Raw genomic sequence first — 18,912 nt, 5'->3', positions numbered from 1 at the left:
TGAAATCAAGAGTTGGTTGGCTGATTAAGAGACTGAGCCACCTGGGGACCCAACGCAGGAGTGATTTTTGCTTAATCCCCAGGGAGCAGCCGTGGCCGTGGCCGCATCCCTCAAGTGCAGCTGGCGAAGCGGGCGTGCAGCAGAAGGAACAGTGATCCCCCTGCACAGTGCATCGGCATCACCCAGGGGTTCTCGGAAAACATTCTGTAGTATTGTTTCTTCTGCTACGTGCAACTGTATCATACAATGTGGTAAAGTGAATGAGGCTTGTAAGCCTCCTGTTCAGAAAGGCTTTGACTCCTAGTCTACGGATGGATGTGACAAACCGGAATAAATAAACTCGCAGAGTTCCAATGTGTGTCCTCTTTAAACAGAATTAATTAGTTGAAGAAATGAGACAGTCTCACATTTAAAAATAAACCCTGAGCTAATTTTCACCTTGTTACCGAGAATACATGTGCAATATCACTCCTGATAGAGTAAAACTGATACAGTGAACATCCACTTGTGCACACATTTTAGGAACTAGTTCATATTTGACATTCTATTGATTTTAGTAGTCCAGTTAATTAAAAAAAAAAAAAACCCCATGATACTCCCATAGGCATTTCATATTTAGGAAGACGATGTTCTAAAAATAGCCAAAAAGACAATAGCACCAGGATTATTTTGCATGTAATTAAATCTTTGAGATTTAGATGACATTTTATGAGGATGTAACAGACAAGGGACAGGTTGCGCTCCTTTGCAAACTCATGTGGCAACTCAAAAATGTACTATAGCTACGGAAATCGTGGGGTACACTGCTCCTGGATTATTTTGAGAGACTGTAGGGACCTGCGGCAGGAAGTCCCTGAACAGCTTGGCCTGTGGCAGCGAGCCCGAGGTCTGCGGAGGGAAGGGGCCTCGCAGGCCCAGGAAGGCCCGGCCCCTGGGACCTTGAAGCGGACAACAGAGGCGGCCTTGAAGCGGACAACAGAGGCGGACAGCTGACCTGAAGGGCACCAGAGATAGCACTTCTAAACTATCCCCTTTCCTGAATAAAGGACAAGAAACTATAGGGAAAAATGGTAAAAGCGTCTTTTTATTTCCCATTTTCTTCCGCCCAGGGGCACAATGTTCTCTGTTATGTTAAGTCCCTCAACCAGGGCCAGAACATCCTCCTAATGTGCTCCATCCTAAAAAGCCAGGAAGCTTCTTTCCTCCCCTGATTTCCTTCCCCATGCCCACCCCATCAAAAATGACACTTTCACGGTTCAAGTGACCCCAAATGGCTTTTAGCTGGTTGACTGACGCTGCCAGTGTGGATTCCAGCCCGCTCGATTCTACAAGAGTTATTAGCATTTTGAAGAGGCTGCTGGATGAATCAAAGATGTCTTTATCTGACCGATTTTTTAAGAGGAGACCAAAAGACTTCCATAGGTACAAAATGCTGCCCATGCAACATGGGTGTGTCATTCAGTCTGGTAGGTCATCGTGACTCAGGCAACCTAAAGTGTCTACAGCGGATTCTCTTCACCAAAAGGTGCCAAGGTGGGGGCACCTGGGTGGATGGCTCAGTCGGTTGAGTGTCCAACTCTTTTTTTTTTTATTTTTTATTTTTTTAAATTAATTTTTATTGGTGTTCAATTTACCAACATACAGTAAAACACCCAGTGCTCATCCCGTCAAGTGTCCACCTCAGTGCCCGTCACCCATTCCCCTCCAACACCCGCCCTCCTCCCCTTCCACCACCCCTAGTTCGTTTCCCCGAGTTAGGAGTCTTTATGTTCTGTCTCCCTTCCTGATATTTCCCAACATTTCTTTTCCCTTCCTTTATATTCCCTTTCACTATTATTCATATTCCCCAAATGAATGAGAACATACGCTGTTTGTCCTTCTCCGATTGACTTATTTCACTCAGCGAGTGTCCAACTCTTGGTTTCAGCTCAGGTCAGGACCTCTGGGTCCTGGGATCCAGTCCTACGTGAGGCTCCCCCTCGGCAGGGGAGACTGCTTCTCCCTCTCTGTCTCTCCTTCAGCTCATGCTCTATCTCTTTCTCTCTCTCAAATACATAAAAATCTTAAAAAGAAAAAAAGATTCTCTCTCCTTCTCCCTCTGCCCTTTTCCGCTCGCACTCTGTTGCTAGAAAGAAAAAAGGGAAACAAAAGGTGCCAAGGCAATTCACCGAGGGAATCATATTTTCAACAAATGGTTGAAATGGTTGGGAATACTGGAGTAGCCATAAGCAAAGAAAGAAATCCTGGCATATACTTCAACTACACACAAAACTAATTTCAAATGGATATATATCTAAATATTAGAGCTAAAGCTATAAAACTTCTAGAAGAAAGTACTGGAGAAAATTTCAGTGACCTTGTGTCTGGCAAAAATTTATTAAATTCAATACAAAAAATTGAAATATGAAAAATTGGATTTAGTAAACATGTTTACTACTAAGACAGCGTTACTATGATGAATGAAAACATGCAGAAGACTGAGAAATATTTATAAAATCTCTAACAAAGGCTGAGTATCTAAAATATATAAAGAACTCTTGCAACTTAATGAGAAGAGAAATAACCAAATACAAATGGGCAAAAAAAGACATTTGGGTAACAAATAAGCACACGAAAAGATGCTGAACATCGTCCGTCCCTGGCCAAGCAAAGGAAAAACCATGATGAGATCCTGGAGCGTTCCTAGCAGGCCGAGCAAAACTGAGAAGACTGAACACAGCAGGTGTTAGTAAAGATCCGGAGGAAAGGAGATCTCCTTCGCTACCTGTGGCAATGGAGCTTGGACGACCACTTTGGAAGACAATTCTTCACACAGCAAATATACGCCCACTACACGATCGAGGAATTCCATTCCCAGGTTTCCACTCAAGAGAAATAAATGACTAAATTCATCAAACTCTTGTGTGTGAGTGTTCAAGGCAGTTTTATTGGTAACAGCTGAAAACTGGAACAACAGAATTGTCCATCACATATTTGTATATCCACCACAGTGGACTACTGCTCGGTAATAAAAAGGAACAAATTATTGAGACATTCAACAGGTGGGTAGAATCTGAAAATAATTACGCTTCGTGAAAGAAATTAGACAAATAGAGGATACACTGGATTGTTTCCACTTCTATATAGTTCTGGAAAACATAAACACTCTATAGTGTCATAAAACAGATGAGCGCTTGCCTGGGCAGGGGTGGGAGGAGGGGCGAAGACAGAGAAATAAATTCAAAAGGGTCATGAGAACGTTTTGGGGGGGGGGGTAATAGATGCATTCATCATCTTGATGGTGGTAGTCATGCAGATGCATATATGTATATATATGAAAACTCACCAAGCTGCACACTCTAAATATGTACAATTCATTTTACGTCAACTGTGTGTCAATAAAGCTTTAAAAATAACAGTTTAAAGATAAAATAGTTTGGCCTCCATACTAACGAGTGTGATTTTACTCTGGAAGTACTTGAACACAGTCTTTGGAAAAGACATCCCACTTTGTAGGATGAAACAATGTTATAAATGGTAAGTATTCCAAAATCATCTGGTCCAATCATTTCATTTTACATATTTGGTAGCCAAAATACATTTTACATATTTGGAAGCAGAGAAACGAAATGGTTTTTCTAAGTTATCTGTCAACATGAGAACCAGAGTTCCGTTCTGCTGGCTGAGGCTAGGATACCTCTCACACATTTCTGGAGGTTTTTGCTGTACTGTCCATAAGACCAAATTTCCTAATATGAACAGTGACAAAAGTGACAAGGAACAGACATTCCAAGAACGCTCCAAAAGTGTCTCTGCCTCTGCCATCTGTTCTTTAAGAATTGCGTGATAAGAAAAAATGTGCTGTCCTCTTATGTCTTATAAAATGTAAATTCTGAATACTCTTTTTGGTGTCAATATTTTACCCTTCTCGCTTCAATTATGTAAAATGAATCTTTAACCACAGTTAACATATTTTCAGAAAGCTTGCCCAAATACTACTTTTTCATAAACTATTGTAGCAAAATTTCAAACATGTAGAATTTACCAACAAAGTAATAGATTTTTTTTTTACATTGCCTGAGTATGATGTTTTGCCAAAATTCGGATTTTTAAGTAGAGTGTTAAATCTCTAAATTACCAGTTTACGAGGATGGAGGAGTTCTTTGCCTATCCCACACAGTGTTACTAATTTTAATTTAAATTTTTGAGTCTACTTGTTCTCTTGCCTCAACAGATGAGCTCTTTTTCTCTACTCAACAACTATGCCTCCCAATGTCTCTTTTTCTTATAGGTATGCTCGTCTCCCAGCACAGGATCAGCAACTACCTTCCAGGATTCCCTGATGTGGGAGCAGATGCAGTCCTGGCTGGACGTCTTCTGGAGGCTTTGGTGCCGTTGGGTCGGGGATGGACAGATAATCTGCCCCTTGAGTACCGCCTTTGGCACCTTTTGTAAAAAAAAACTAGATGCCTAGACAGTCTGCTGGAGGACCAAGTCAATGCCCAGGATGGCAGAGGGGAAAGATGGAGATTACCTGAGCCATTTAGGGATCCAGAGGGTGGGGCAGAGGCTCACAGGGCTGAATGTAAACTCAGAGAGTCACAGAATATCCCCAGTCCTTAAAACCTAACAGCAGATACCCTGCTGAATTAGGAAACTGCTTTGAAGGGTGACTCCATTTGCCCTGTCATTTTTTGCTGCGTTCAAACCAGAATACCAGTAAGCTATTAGCCTCTGTCTGTCTATCATGGTAGTAGGCGGTAGATAACTGGTTGCTTTCGTTTCACAGAACCACAGATGGAAAAAATTGTGCCCTGGGGGTGGGTATTTGATGGGTTATACCGAAGGTCTTATCTGCATCTGATTTAGAAGACATGTGGTAAGATTTGGGATTTTTCAGCTGATGCTGTAAAAGAAAGAGAACTCTGAGGACCTGGAGATGGGATAACGTCATTTGCATTTGAGAAGAACGTAAGTTTGGAGGTGCAGGGACGGGCTGTGGGTGCTGAGTATGGCCACATCCTCACCCCAGGACCTGAAAACCTGCTGGGCTACGCGACAGAGGGGACTCTGCAGACGTGATCAAGGTAATGCATCTTAAGAGAGAGATTAGCTTGGATTATCTGGCTGGATGCAGTCTAATCGCCGGACCTGACAAGCAGAGACATTTCTCCAGTGGGAGGCAGAGGAGTGCGGCTGAGCCAAGAAGGACCCAGGGGCCCACCGCTGCCCCGTGGGCCCAGGGGGGCCCAGCCCCTCCCAGGTACTGGCGGTGCCCAACCGGATCCAGCCCGAGCGGTGATCCAGCTGGGACTGGGCCTGGACTTCCCGGGACACCAATCCCCAGGTGGTAACAAGTCTGAGTCGTTTTGTGCTGCATCAAACCAACCAACCAACCAACCAACCAACCAACCAACCAACCAACCGGTAAAAGAAGAAACTCTTGACCTATTCTTTCAAGTTAGATGGAATCCATGGACTAATCACCAAGTCTCTGGCTTTTATTGGTTGAAAGTTGAGTTGATGGTTTTCCTTTCTCCTTCCCCAGAAACCCATCTAGTCCACAGAGAAGAACTCACCTCCATTTGGGAAAGTAATATGAGCCAGCGGTGGTCACAGCTGGGAGGCCTCCTGCCCCACACAGCACCGTCTACTCGACTCTGTCTACTCGACTTTAGATGTTTTCAAATGTTTCTGAATATGTGACCAGAGACTCATTTCTCTGCTTTCCCCCGGGTATCGGTCTGGTCAGGCTGCTATAAGAAGACCCCGTAGACTGGGTGGCTGGGACCACACACATTTACTTCTCCCCGTTCTGGAGGCTGAGAAATCCCAGATCAAGGCAAGGTGCCGGTGGGTTTGGTGCCCGGGACAGCTCTCTTCCTGGCTTGCAGACAGCCACCTTCCTGCTGCCTCTTCCGGTCTCTGTTAAACGATTGTCTCTCTCCACGTACCATCTATCACCGCTACCTCCCTGCAGCTTCTCCAAATTCAAGTGTGCTTTCCAAAGCCATCCTGACCAGAAGTCTCAAGATTCATCATTGGAAGTATTTTCCACAACATTCCAAACACAGGAAATACATTTTAAAAGCTGCTCTCTTACTGTGTTTCAAGTTGCAGCAAGTGAGAAATAGGATTTGCAATTTTCCCAGTAAAACCTGGGAACACATTCTCAGAACAAAGACAACTCAACTTTGGTTTATTTGTATAATTTCATGGCATTCTTAACATTTCTACATTTTAGGAAACACCTAACTCAGTGCCTGGCATATAGCTTTTGAATTAAAAAAAAAGTGGGCATATGCTTTTGTTCCCTTGGGCAACAGGTAAGAGAGTCCTCGTGGCCATGGCTGTTTCTCTACTTTTCCCTGGACTAATGACTGGGCGTATACGGGAAGAGCAGTTTCAATGGGTTCATCACCTGATACACTAAAAGTAGGCCCTGGTTTGTAAGGAATGCAGTGCAAACAGTTCTCAGTAATGGCAATATCATATTCTAAACCTGCCAGAAACAGGATCCTGAAGCGGCTGCCAAATTCTTGCTTTAAAACCTTGTAACTAGGGGACGCCTGGGGGGTTCAGCGGTTGAGCATCTGCCTTTGGCTCAGGGTGTGACCCTGGGTCCTGGGATCGAGTCCCGCATCGGCTTCCCCACAGCAGGCCTGCTTCTCCCTCTGCCTGTGTCTCCGTCTCTCATGAATAAATAAAATCTTTAAAACACACACACACACACACACACACACACACAAGATTGTAGCTAATTACTGACCAAAACAACAAAATTCCCTGGGAACAAAACTCCCAAAGAGAGGTTCATTTATCATCGAATCCCATTTAAATGACCTCTCCAAGGTCTAATAAAAATATCAGCAAAAACCACAGTCTGTGGGTATTAAGGTGCTGTTGAGGCCTGCACACATTGCAAACATCCTACTAGTTACCATTTCAAAAGCATTCATGACGTCTCTTATCTGGACGATGCAGCTTTAAAAGGAATTTCTGGCTGCTGGTCTTAGAGACATGACGGGGCATATATCAACCCGAGTGCTGCGAGAGAATGAGATGAGGGGACGTTTTCCTCCTAGGGCAGCTGACTCCCCAATCTCCAAAAAGGAGAATCGAGGTCTTCCCGAACTTCTCGAAGAAGACTAGCGCCGGTCTAGCACTGTCGGTTTACACTTAGGCTTGACACCTTGCGAAACGAGTTTAATTGGCATAAATTTAGAAACCACTCCTCGGACAGCACATAAGGGTTCAGCACATATTTATTTCTTTTTTTTTTAAAGATTTTATTTATTTATTTATTCATAGAGATGCAGAGAAAGAGAGAGAGAGAGAGGCAGAGGCACAGGAGGAGGGAGGCTCCATGCCAGGAGCCTGATGTGGGACTCGATCCCGGGCCTCCAGGATCATGCCCTGGGCTGCAGGCGGTGCTAAACCACTGTGCCACCGGGGCTGTCCCACATATTTATTTCTTTAGCATCAGGTGGATCTCGACAGAAGTGGCATGTCCCGGCTGGGCAGCCACGCGGGGCCGTGGCCTGGGAGCTGAGCACTGGGTGATGGGGCCTGGGGCTCACGCCGGGAGGAGACAAGGAAGCACAGAGGCGGCTCGGGCGACAGGTGCAGGGAGCCGCAGGGTCGGGCGCCCCGCTCTGCACTCCGCTTCGGCTGAGCCGCTCACGCACAGCACACTCGGTGGTAACGGGAGCAAAACAGAACGCCACCTCCCCGGGGAAAATAAACGTCCCAGCTGAAATAACACGTTACAGTCAGAACCGTGCTCGTGGACAATCTATGACTTGCGACCGATCCCAACGCAGCGGTTGCTCCTGGCGGCGGGCTCCCCGGGCCCAGCAGCTGCCCCCGGCCAAGCCAAGCCAAGCCAAGCCAAGCCAAGGGGTCATTCGCGCTCGACACCCACACGCGCCCCTTTGATTGCGGTTTGCAAATTTTACAAATGGTCAGAGTCGCTGCGAAGACTGACAGAGCCCTACGCCCTATGGCAAACGTTAAAACACTCGATAAAAACACCCTAGATATTTAAGTACTTTGGGGAAAGAAGAAACTCTGAAGTATGTACAGAAATGCCACTTACTACACAGGCAAAGGCCCCTGCCCCCCCTTTTATCTAGAGCTCTTACTAGTGTTTGTGTCACTTTCAATCCCTGTTTCTCCAAGTTAATAGCTTTGCACTGAAATATTCAGCAATAAACACGAGGGAGGAGAGACAGCAGGGAGGACCGCCAGAGGGGGGGCCCCAATCCGGGGTGAAGCCTCGTCCAGCCGTGCTCTGGAGCAGGTGCCCCGGCCGGCGACACCGGGTCCCGGGGGCCCCTGGAACCCAGGATGGGGGGGGCATTCCCAGAGGGTGCGGCTCCCCTCCTGGGTCTGCCTACGGCTGGGAAGAGGCCCTAATCCCCAGTCGGGCGGGTCGCCAAGGGCACGAGTCCTTCCTGAGTTCCTGGTCAATCCATCTGCGAGTTCCCAAGCCTGGAAATCCCCCAAGGGAGGTCCCGATTTGGATTCTGACCGCAGACACAGCAGATGGCCGGCGGACACGTTCCGCGGTGTCCGGGTTCCCGAGGAGGACAGAGCTGCAGGCTGTCGGTCTGTCCCTGGAGGTCTGCGTGCTCACCTGGAGTACATGGCGAGGCACCTGCTGCGCCCGCTGCACCTGTTGCACCTGCTGCGCCCGCTACGCCCGCTGCACCTGCTGCACCTGCTGAGCCCGCTGCACCTGCTGCCCCACGCGCACGCCGGCGAGAAAGGGGGGAGAGGCCAAGCACGTGGGGGACAGCGTTCATGTGGAGGACCGTGCAGTGCTGTCCCCAGATTGTGGGGCGAGTCCTCTCACATCCGATCCGTGGTCATGTTTGCTTCCCCACGTTGGGCAGCATCTTCCTGACCCAGGTGTCTCAGTGACCACTGCGGGCAGCGTGACCCCCCGGGGGGATCCGTGGGCAAAGAGCCCCTGGGTTTGAAATTTGAAATGGTAATTTTCAAAGTGTTTCGAATTTTCGAAGCGTTTTTGATTTTTCAGTGAAATTGCAAGCCATTGCAAGGTACCAACATTTTACCTTTCTTAATTACATACCCTGTACACTAGCTTTGAAAATGGAAATGAATAAGGTCAACATTCAAATAGATATTCCTAATTGTTTTCAGGTGTTTCACTTGCTTGTCGTTTTTATTTAAGTGAAAAATCTGAACAAAACTTCATACTTTAGAAAGGTAACCATTAAATAAACAGCAGAAGGAGAGACTTCAAGAAAGAAGCATTCTCAAAAATGAGGAATCTTGATACTATTTATAAAAGTGCTCTGGGCATCTCGGTAATTAACTGAGCTCATGAAATAATTTTCTTATTTGTTAGCATAAAAGAGGAAAACTTGAATCTGAGAGCAAACTGCTTTAATATTTTCAAAACAATAGACGTATGATTCTGGGGCATCTTCTGCATCTCAGGGAAGGTTACTGGGAAGGCATAAAATTTAAGATTCAGCAGAGCTTCAATGCTGTGATATCTTCATTTTGGTTTGTGAGGCAATGGACTATTCATAGACACGTCATCTCCATCGAAAGCATGACCTACGCATCCAGAGCCTCCTCTGTAAGGCCTTTCACGAAAACCGGCCAGACGCATCAGCAGAAACTGCCTTGGAATCCTGGCGGGACAGTCGGGCGGGCGGAGGACAGGCCGTGCACCCTGCGCGCCGGCAGAGGGCGGCAGAGCCCCGGTCCCGGCGGGCGGGGCTGAGGCAGGGCCCGGCTGTTCTCATCACGACGTGCACCTGCTGGGGACGGGGCGGGGGCTGGAGGGGGCCGGGGAGCCAGGAGGCCAGAGGGGGCCATGGGGGCTGGGGGGCTGGGGGCCGGGGGACTGGGGAGCCGGGCGACTGGGGGGCCAGAGGGTGCCAGGGGGCCGGGGGACTGCGGGGCCTAGGGCCAGGGGGCCTGGAGGCCAGAGGGCTGGGGGACAGGGGCCAGAGGGGGCCAGGGGGGCCAGGGGGGCCAGGGGGCCGACAGGCTGGGGAGCCTGGGGACCTGGGGGCCAGAGGGTGCCGGGGGGCTGGGGGGCCAAAGGGGTTCAGGGGGCCGGGGGGCCAGGAAGCCGGGGGGGGGGGGGGGGGGCAGAGGGTGCCAGGGTGCCAGAGGGGGCCAGGGGGCCAGAGGGATCCAGAGGGCCAGGGGTCCAGGGGGGTCAGAGGGGTCCAAGGGGGTCCAGGGGGTCGGGGGTCCAGAGGGTGCCAGGGGGCCAGAGGCCAGGGGGCCGGGGGCGAGGGAGCCGGGGGCCAGGGGGCCAGAGGGTGCCAGGGGGCCGGGGGCCAGAGGGGGCCAGGGGGGTCAGAGGGGGCCAGGGAGGTCAGAGGGGGCCAGGGGGGTCCAGGGGTTTGGGGGGCCAGAGGGTGCCAGGGGGCTGGGGGCGAGGGAGCCGGGGGCCAGGGGGCCAGAGGGTGCCAGGGTGCCGGGGGGCCAGAGGGGGCCAGGGGGGTCAGAGGGGTCCAGGGGTTCAGGGGTCCAGGGGGTCGGGGGTCCAGGGGGCTGGGGGGGCCAGAGGGTGCCAGGGGGCCGGGGGCCAGAGGGGGCCAGAGGGGGCCAGGGGGCCAGAGGGAGCCAGGGGGCCGGGGGCCCGGGGGGCCAGGGTTGTGGGGGGAAGGGCACAGGCCCCGGGGGCCACAGGTTTCCTTTGACGGTTGCAGGGGTCTCCGCGCCCAGCGCCAGGGACACGGGCTGCCCCTCACGCCGGCCCCCGGGGGACAGGGGTTCGCAGGAGCCGAGACAGCTCTGATGCTCCGCACCCGGACACTGAGGGGGGGGGGGGTCCAGGAAGATGAGACCACATCCGAGGTCCCCCGTCCGCGCTCCTAAGGCCCGCGCTTTCGCACGGGTGTTCAGGGCCGCCGCCGCCCAGGGGGTGGTCCCGTGCAGCCGCGGTCAGTCTGGGTCCGGCTCCCGGGGCCGCCGGGGCCTCTCGGTGCTCGCGGCCGTGCGGGGAGGCCGCACGCTGACCCCGCGGCCCCGGCGGGCGCTCCGGGTGCCGGGGGCGCGGTCCCCCCTGCCGGCCGCGGGTCCGCGGGGGCTTCAGGAGCCGGGGGCGGGGGCCCGGCGGGAGCCCCTCGTGTGCCGGGGCGCGCGGTAGTGCTCGGCCCTGGCCCGGAGCCGCCTGTCCTGGCCGTGGGCATACTTCCACTTGGAAGCGGACACCTTGAGCTTCCTCCTCCTCCGCTCCGTGCACCACACCTTCTCGCAGTACTCCTCCACCCGCTGGAAGTTGCTGTAGCCGATCAGCTGCAAGAATTCCTTGTACCAAGGTCTTGGCCCCTGCGGGCCGCCGGGCGCGGGGCAGGGCATCCGGGGGGGCCCGTCCTCCTCTGGGTCTTTGTGAAACATCTGCTCTACTCTCTCCTCTTCCACCACCTCCAGGGTAATCCTCCGGACGGTGTGGACAAAACCGTGCTCCACCGTCTGGCAAAAGTAGGTCCCAGCGTCCACTGTGCGAACCCGGAGGAAGAGTAAGCCGAGGTCCATCTTAACCACTCTGTCATCCGTCTTCACCTGCAAGAACCAGAAGATCAGTGGCGGGGAGTATTACCGGGAGAGCACACCCGCCTGTAAGCCCCTCCTCCATCAGCCCCGAGTTTTTTTTTTTTTTTTTCAATTTTTGTTATCACATAATGAAATCCTAAGAGTCATATAACTGCATGAGGGGGTGAGTGAGCAAGAAGGACTAATTATTTTTTTTTTAATTTTTTAAATTTTATTTATGATAGTCACACACAGAGAGAGAGAGAAGCAGAGACACAACACAGGCAGAGGGAGAAGCAGGCCCCATGCACCGGGAGCCCGATGTGGGATTTGGTCCCCGGTCTCCAGGATCATGCCCTGGGCCAAAGGCAGGCGCCAAACCGCTGCGCCACCCAGGGATCCCAAGAAGGACTAATTAAATCGTGTGTGTGTGTGTTGAATGTATTTACATGTGAGATCACGTCATAGTGATTTTGAGGTCATCTCACATCAATATTTTTAAGAGCAGAGCAGAGCGGGAGAGCTTTCTCCCTAATGATTTCAATTAATCATTAGAAAAAGCCACCTAGGTCAGCAGAGCACTCAAACTTAGAGTGGAATGAAGATCTGTCAATTTTATTTAACTCTTTCTTAGTAGGCAGCACAAATGCCATTTCTCACGTTACTAGCTCAGGGGTTCTTATTCCTTCCAGATCATAAAGACCAGGGTCTCTCTAAGAACCTCTGTTAAAAGAGCTGGGATACCTTCACTCACTCCCTTTCCTTACAAAAAAAAAAAAAAAAAAAAAAAGGAAAAAAAACCCCACCTCCCTTTCATTTATTAACTGAGCATTCCTTATATTTCTACAAGGCTTTCTATTTAACAGAGGCTTAAAAATAAGCAAGAAAAATTCACAATCTGAAGAACTTCACACTCCAGTAAGTATTAAGTTTACATATAACTTCAGTGCTCAAATATCTTTTTGTTTGTGATGTAATAAATTATGCACCTTAATTCTATAAATACATAACTACAATTCAAGGTAAAAGCACAACAGAGCTTTTGATAAAGAGCTCATGATAAACAGTGAGTATATGATTTGACATTAGAACAAAGCGAGATTCCAAACACTGGCACCACTGTCTACTTCTTGTGTGACGTAGGGCATTTATGTATATTCTCTTAGTTTTCTTCATACAGTTGGAGATGATCTAAGTGTCACTTGAATGACTGCTGTGAAGTTTAAATAAAATAACCTAAGTGAGAACACTTCGTATGCTGCTACCAGTACTTACCTCTCCCTCTCCTGTATATATTCCTCCAGCTAAAAAACCCCCCAAAACCTGATACATGTTTTCAGATGACCAAAGATCACACCACAATGGGATAAAGGTGATTCACACTATACTGGCTAACGTCGCCCTTGAGAACACAAACCAAAAGCAAAAGGGGGCGTGCTGACAACCACAACCACTTTGGCAGTAAGTGCCATTGAGACAAGCATGGCTTGGTCCCAGTGGTAGGTCCTGGTAAGGCCTGCTGCTGGGTTCCGCTCTCCCGAGCTTTAATTAGATCCAGGATGTCTAAGGTTGCAATGTGTGCTACACTCATGTGCTGTCATTTATATTATTTGTGGATCATGTGGCAAAAGGGCATCAGCAGTGTAGGAAGAGACTGCCTCTCCAATAGACACGTTAAGATAAACTGTGAGGCTCTCCGAGGGTTTTCCCCAGCCATGTAAGGTAAGATAATTATTCAGCAGCTCGGAGTGACATAGTTGGATGAAGGGGCTCCCTGAATCCTTGATAGGGGCTTCCCTGGGCTTGGCAGGACCACGTCCTAGTACGCAGAATGCTAGAGCCATCAGCTCCAGAAGTTCTCGTGAGGAATCAGGAAGAGCTGTCAGGCCAAAACCATCGTCGCTACATAAAACCATTGCTTATCTGTTGACAGGTCTCGCTGAGGAGGTGTCCCTGACACCTGCCCCAGCCAATAATTCTTAAATGACTTGGAGTCACTGCTCACGTTCACCATTCTCTTCTCCATAAATCTGTCACAGGCCTTAGGTGATTCTGACTCTGAAGCACAGTCTCCACCGTTTTGAAACTTATGGCTGCAGGTGACATAAAGGAACCTGCCTTCTTACACCGTTTTGCCCCTTGTGTGGTACGTGCCATTTTATTGTCCTGCTTCTCTTCTTCGTTCCCCGTTGGTGTCTTCCATAGATTTCTCCTTCCCTCTAAGGCACAACCCTCCAACCCTCCCTGATCTCATTTTTATTTGCATTCGTTTGATGATTCTATTTCAATGAGCTTCCTAAGATGGTGTCTCATCTTACACCCCAATTGTCCGTTGTTTTGTGTTTCCTGTTAATTACAAAACACGGACCGAGACTTACGTGATCCTTCATTGTTCACAATCCAAAGCGTGTCCACGCACACCGCGCCCCTCCGCCACTTACTGACTTCCTTATTTCTGACAATGACATTCTTCTTCTCCTTCTAGTCCCTCTCTCCTCATGTGTTGTTATACTTCTTACTCATGACTATGCCTTCATATCCACTATGTCACAAATTCCCATCAATGTTTCTTCCTGGGTGATGGTGGGAAACAGTCATTCCATTCCACTGTCTTGCCACAATGTTAGATTCTCACACTGTGCGACCGATTCCCCAACCTCCCCTCGTGGCAGGCTCCTCTCACATCCTCCTCCTTTCTGCGTCTGCTACTAGGCTCGACTTGATTCTGTTTCGCCACCTCCACTGTTGGCCCGACCTGGAGGGACTTCCCTACTGCTGCTTTCTTACTGGGAAAGGCCGAATTAACATGTCATCTCTTCAAGCGGGCCTCCCTCTCACCCTGGTAAGAGTGTCCCCCTTCCCTTACTACCATCATGTCACCTGTTAACCTTTGTAACTGGGCATACAACATTACCTGCAAAAAGTAACCGGTCCTTCAAATAATTTTCTTTTGCCTGATACCTTTCCCCTTTATTTCAACAAATGGGCACTATTTAACTCTGCTTCAAATTTCATTTCCTTTAGTCCTGCTCCTTATTCAGATTCTATTGCTGCCCAAGCAGGTAAGAATTGTTCAACCGGCCCGCTCCCACCTTTCTAAATCCATATCCCCAAGTAGCTTACTGTAGTGCTTCTCCCAGGGTTGGGAGAATGCGGACATTTCTGCACATCAATGAGTATTCTATAAAGACTTCTTAGATCATTGTGTTTAATTTTCATAATAATGTAGATTAACAAACTATATTTGGGACGGTGGGGAAGATCAACTTCATTGTTAGTATTGGTGTTTATCATAGACTCTGGACTGTTTTCAAAGCTCTAACCGTTTCCAGCTGCTGAGAACAAAGATGAATGTAATATGTTAATGATACGTTCCAGCCAAATGAAAACCAAACAACGTCCCTACGCAGTAATGTACATAAAAAGTTTTGAAGTCACTTGTATAAAGTGTTAGTGGGATTGAGTCAGCACATGGCACAAAGTGCTACAGGCAGATGTTTCATACACACATGTCCACACATGTATGTGGTGGTCTGTGTCCTATGTTATGTTTATGGAGATGCCTTATTTCAGTGAAAAAAAATGATCACATTAAATAAAGATTTAAATGATGCATAGATTTGTTTACATCTTATTTGTAAATTAATTTTGTTTCTGTATTTGAACAAAAGTGACAAGCATAAAGAATGCATTCCTTGTTTCATTCTTATGAATATTTAATAAACATTTTAATACAAGTCATGCTTGTATTAGCCCAAGACAATGTTCCACATTCAAGGGCAGATGGTGGGGACAACCTAAACAAATACCAGAGTCCAATCTCCTTTTTCATAACACCTTCAATCCTCGGTCCCTTGTCTTGCCACCTTCTTTCTCACTTCTATGTCTTATTCTGGTCTTACTCTTTCTTTCTCTTAGCTCCTTTCTACGGACCACCGATCCATTTTTTAAAATTTCTTCCCTAGCTTGACACTTTCACTGCTCAATGAATACTTTCTTTTCAGCCATAAAGATCTCTTCTTTCTTTTTGTAACTCAATAGCATTCACATTTGTAGCACACAGCTGGTATTCATATCATTCTTCAAATAATTTTGTCATGCGAGTTTCAGCTCTTTAACCACACATTAAAACCAAAGGCCTCTCTTAGTTATTCTAAATATTCCACGATGAGTAGGGTGCTCAGAACATAGTGAAAATGAGGACATATTAACTTGTTCAGAGTGTACAAGAATGCAAGCAATGGGTATCCCAAGGAAGATGTGTCCAGAAGTTATTCACTTCTTCTATGTAAATCCAGGAATGATTTGGACAAGGAAGGAAGCAAGCATGATTTCAGGAGCAGTTAGTGACTACTGACAGGGCTATGCTTCACAGACACATAGGAAAAGAACTCCTAGGAGACTGTCTTCACCTGGAAGGAATCTGCATACAAACACTCTCACTGAATATGGTCCTTTGTTTTCTCCCTACTGTACTTCCCATGAGAGTGCAAACATGAAAATATGAAAGTCAGCTAGCTTAGCTTCTGGCACATGAAGTGTTTGAAAGTGTTTTAAAATAAAACCAAACATGAATACAAATCCTTGGCCACTGGGTCAGGAGTGGTTTTTTTTTCCACGCAGATATTTCTTTCAAAAATCAGAAACCTGATTTGAGAAACACTGCATTGTGTGTATATAAAGTAGAAGATGTGAAGATGTGAAGTGTGACAATTAGAGTGGGAACTGTCCTACATCATTTATTTGCATGTTAGAGATAGTGTCTGTCTCAGAATGTAGGTTTGCCTTCCTGATTACAGTGAGTCTGAAATTGTCATGAAAGACATTTTAACTCTGAAATCTAGATGGCTGTACACTATGTACATTAAATCACCTTGAAAGTTAAATGTACCTTCCATAGCCTGTGAAAACCCAAAAATAAAAATGACTTAGAAATTTGTATTTGAAGTCCTTCCATGATTTAATCTTTCCACTTTAGTCCACATGGGCGCCTTCAACAGCAAATCTTGATTACACAATTGTTTTCGTCAGCTGTGCTTTCTCTATGTCTGCAGACCTGATTTCCTTGGTCAAGAAGATGATACATAATACATCACTTTATCAAATATTCTTATAGGCAATCTACAAAAATACAGCATTTCTTACTGAAAATGGTTTTAATATTCTGAGTTAAAAAGATTGATTCAGTATGTTTTGTAATGTCAAATAAAAAAAAAAGCAATTGAACAAAGAACCCTGCACATCTGGTAGCTGGTCAGGAAGAAGAAGTGATTTCCATGTGTATCAACCATATGGTTCCATACTTTTCAGAGGGAAAGGAAAGACAGAGTCCTTGAATTGGTTTCTTTCAGAATATATTTAACACTGAAATTAGTTTTAGTCAAGAGATAAAGACCAACAATTTATATATTTGTTGGTTTATCTGGCTTATTTTCAATACAAAAAAGTCAGTTAACTTACAGAAAATATATCATACATAACAGCATAAAAATGAAAATCTTTTATAAAAACAGTTTTCAATGTGAATATGCTTTATGATCGAGATGACTGACCAATAAGAACTTAATAGCTCATTTAGGGAAACATATTACAGATATCTAAAAGAAATAAAGTTGTATATATACTTCAGATTAAAGATCCAAAAGTGGAAAACCTTTTTCTAATACAAGAAGATGCTGAGAAGGAAGTTATCATAAATAAGAACTCAAAACCATATTGTGAAAAAGTGTTATTTTGAGAAACGTCAATTATATCAAAGAAGAAATTTGGAACATTTACATTCAAGAACTAATATATAGAAGATACAAAGTACTCTTGAAAGTCAAGAAAAAGAGAAAAAGAGAGAAAAAACATATAACTAGGCATGTCAGAGGAGAAGCCCAAATGTTTAATAAGTATGCAAGTTAATTAGCAATTTTAGAAATACAAACACAAACAAAACACTACTTTCTACTAGCAAAACAGGCAAAAATTAGAAAATACAAAAAAATTGGTGAGAATACAGGAAAATGGGAACCCACATAAAAACACTTTGAGAGTGCAGATGATGCCAAAATTCTGCAAAGTGAGCTGACAAAATTGTAGAAATAAGGGATGTCACAAGATAAGAATGCTGAGATTTGCACTCCTGTCTGTAAGAAGTTATTTGAAGAGATGATCATTAAAGATGTGGGAGTGGGAATTAATGACATTGTTGGTCCACTCTTAGGGGCATGGATCAATTAAGAGCAATGAATGCATGCTATGGGATGTTAAGTTGCAATCAGGAACAATGACATAGAGACACGCACAGCCATGGTGATACACCACCATTTTGTGTTCTAAAGAGGAGCAGAGTAAGATCTCTAACTCAATAGATTTATTTTTACAGCTCATGTGTACTCACAATGTTATATACTTGTTCAATGTAGTACAAGTGATGTAGTACTGGAATTACTCCAATCATTACAATGCATGCATATGGGGAAGCAAAGATGAAAGTGGAGAAAGGTGGTCCAGGAAAAATGAAGTCAAACGAGAAAGGAGATTTGTATGAACCCATTATGACAACGTGCTGTGAACTAAGTAATATGCTTATAATGATTATCTAGGTTTGGCAACCAATAAACTAAGTCAGTAAGATCTGTTCAAGCTATGCTATACTAGAACCATATGATTTTAGAAATAATGTTGAAAAATACACTAACAGCAGTGTAAGGGTAATGTTTTATTAAACATTTCCATAGGTAAGAATACCAGAATAATCAGGATGAAAGGAAAATAAGAGGAGGGGGTAAAATAAAGAGAATGTTTGAACACAAAAGTGCATACCATAAGGCACCGAATCACTACTATATTTGGAATTCAAAGTCAACACTGAATTACCTAGTGACCAAAGGAAAGAAGAAAGTATAAATTCTAAGACCCCAATGTCACCAAACTATATTTTTAACGTTCTTCCTTATTATAGGAAATACAGTCAATGATAATGTATTAGCCTTGTATGATGAGAGATGGTAGCTGTACTTGTGGTGGGCACAGCATAGTGAGCACGGAAGTTGAATCGCTATGCTGTACACCTGAAAATAATGTAAAACTGTATGTTGACTATACTCAAATAAAAAAAACATTATAAAAAAATAAAGTTACTCCTTATGACAAGTACATCTTTCCCTGCCATTGAGGCCTGAGGGAAAAAAAATCTCTTCTGTGTTTTCACAAAATGAGATACAGGCATCCAAACAACAGGACTACACTAAATACATTTTCTTAAGGTAATATCTCAGGGTCAAGACAAGATGCCCACGTACAGTTCAATATAAGCAACTCTACAGAACTAACACAATGTGGTACGGATATCCAGTTCTATGTGGATATATCTTCATGTAGATGTGTATTTTTTATTATGTAGAAGACCGTCGGAGC

General features: G+C 46.2%; 1 protein-coding gene across 2 annotated transcripts in view; it reads right to left on the bottom strand.

Moving 5' to 3' along the window:
* Positions 1–2,904: 2,904 nt before the first annotated feature.
* SEMA3E (semaphorin 3E) overlaps positions 2,905–18,912 on the bottom strand; it is a 243,235-nt gene continuing 227,227 nt past the window's right edge. For both annotated transcript variants that reach the window (XM_072759799.1, XM_025987750.2), the window contains exon 17: positions 2,905–11,538. In XM_072759799.1, coding sequence (XP_072615900.1) covers positions 11,065–11,538 — 474 coding nt within the window. In that variant the 3' untranslated portion in view covers positions 2,905–11,064. The remainder of the gene's footprint in view (positions 11,539–18,912) is intronic.

Source organism: Vulpes vulpes, chromosome 5 (assembly GCF_048418805.1).
Source record: "Vulpes vulpes isolate BD-2025 chromosome 5, VulVul3, whole genome shotgun sequence".
NCBI lineage: Eukaryota > Metazoa > Chordata > Mammalia > Carnivora > Canidae > Vulpes > Vulpes vulpes.
The sequence above is the reverse complement of the archived record's forward strand: the minus strand, read 5'-3'. Positions and strand labels throughout refer to the sequence as shown.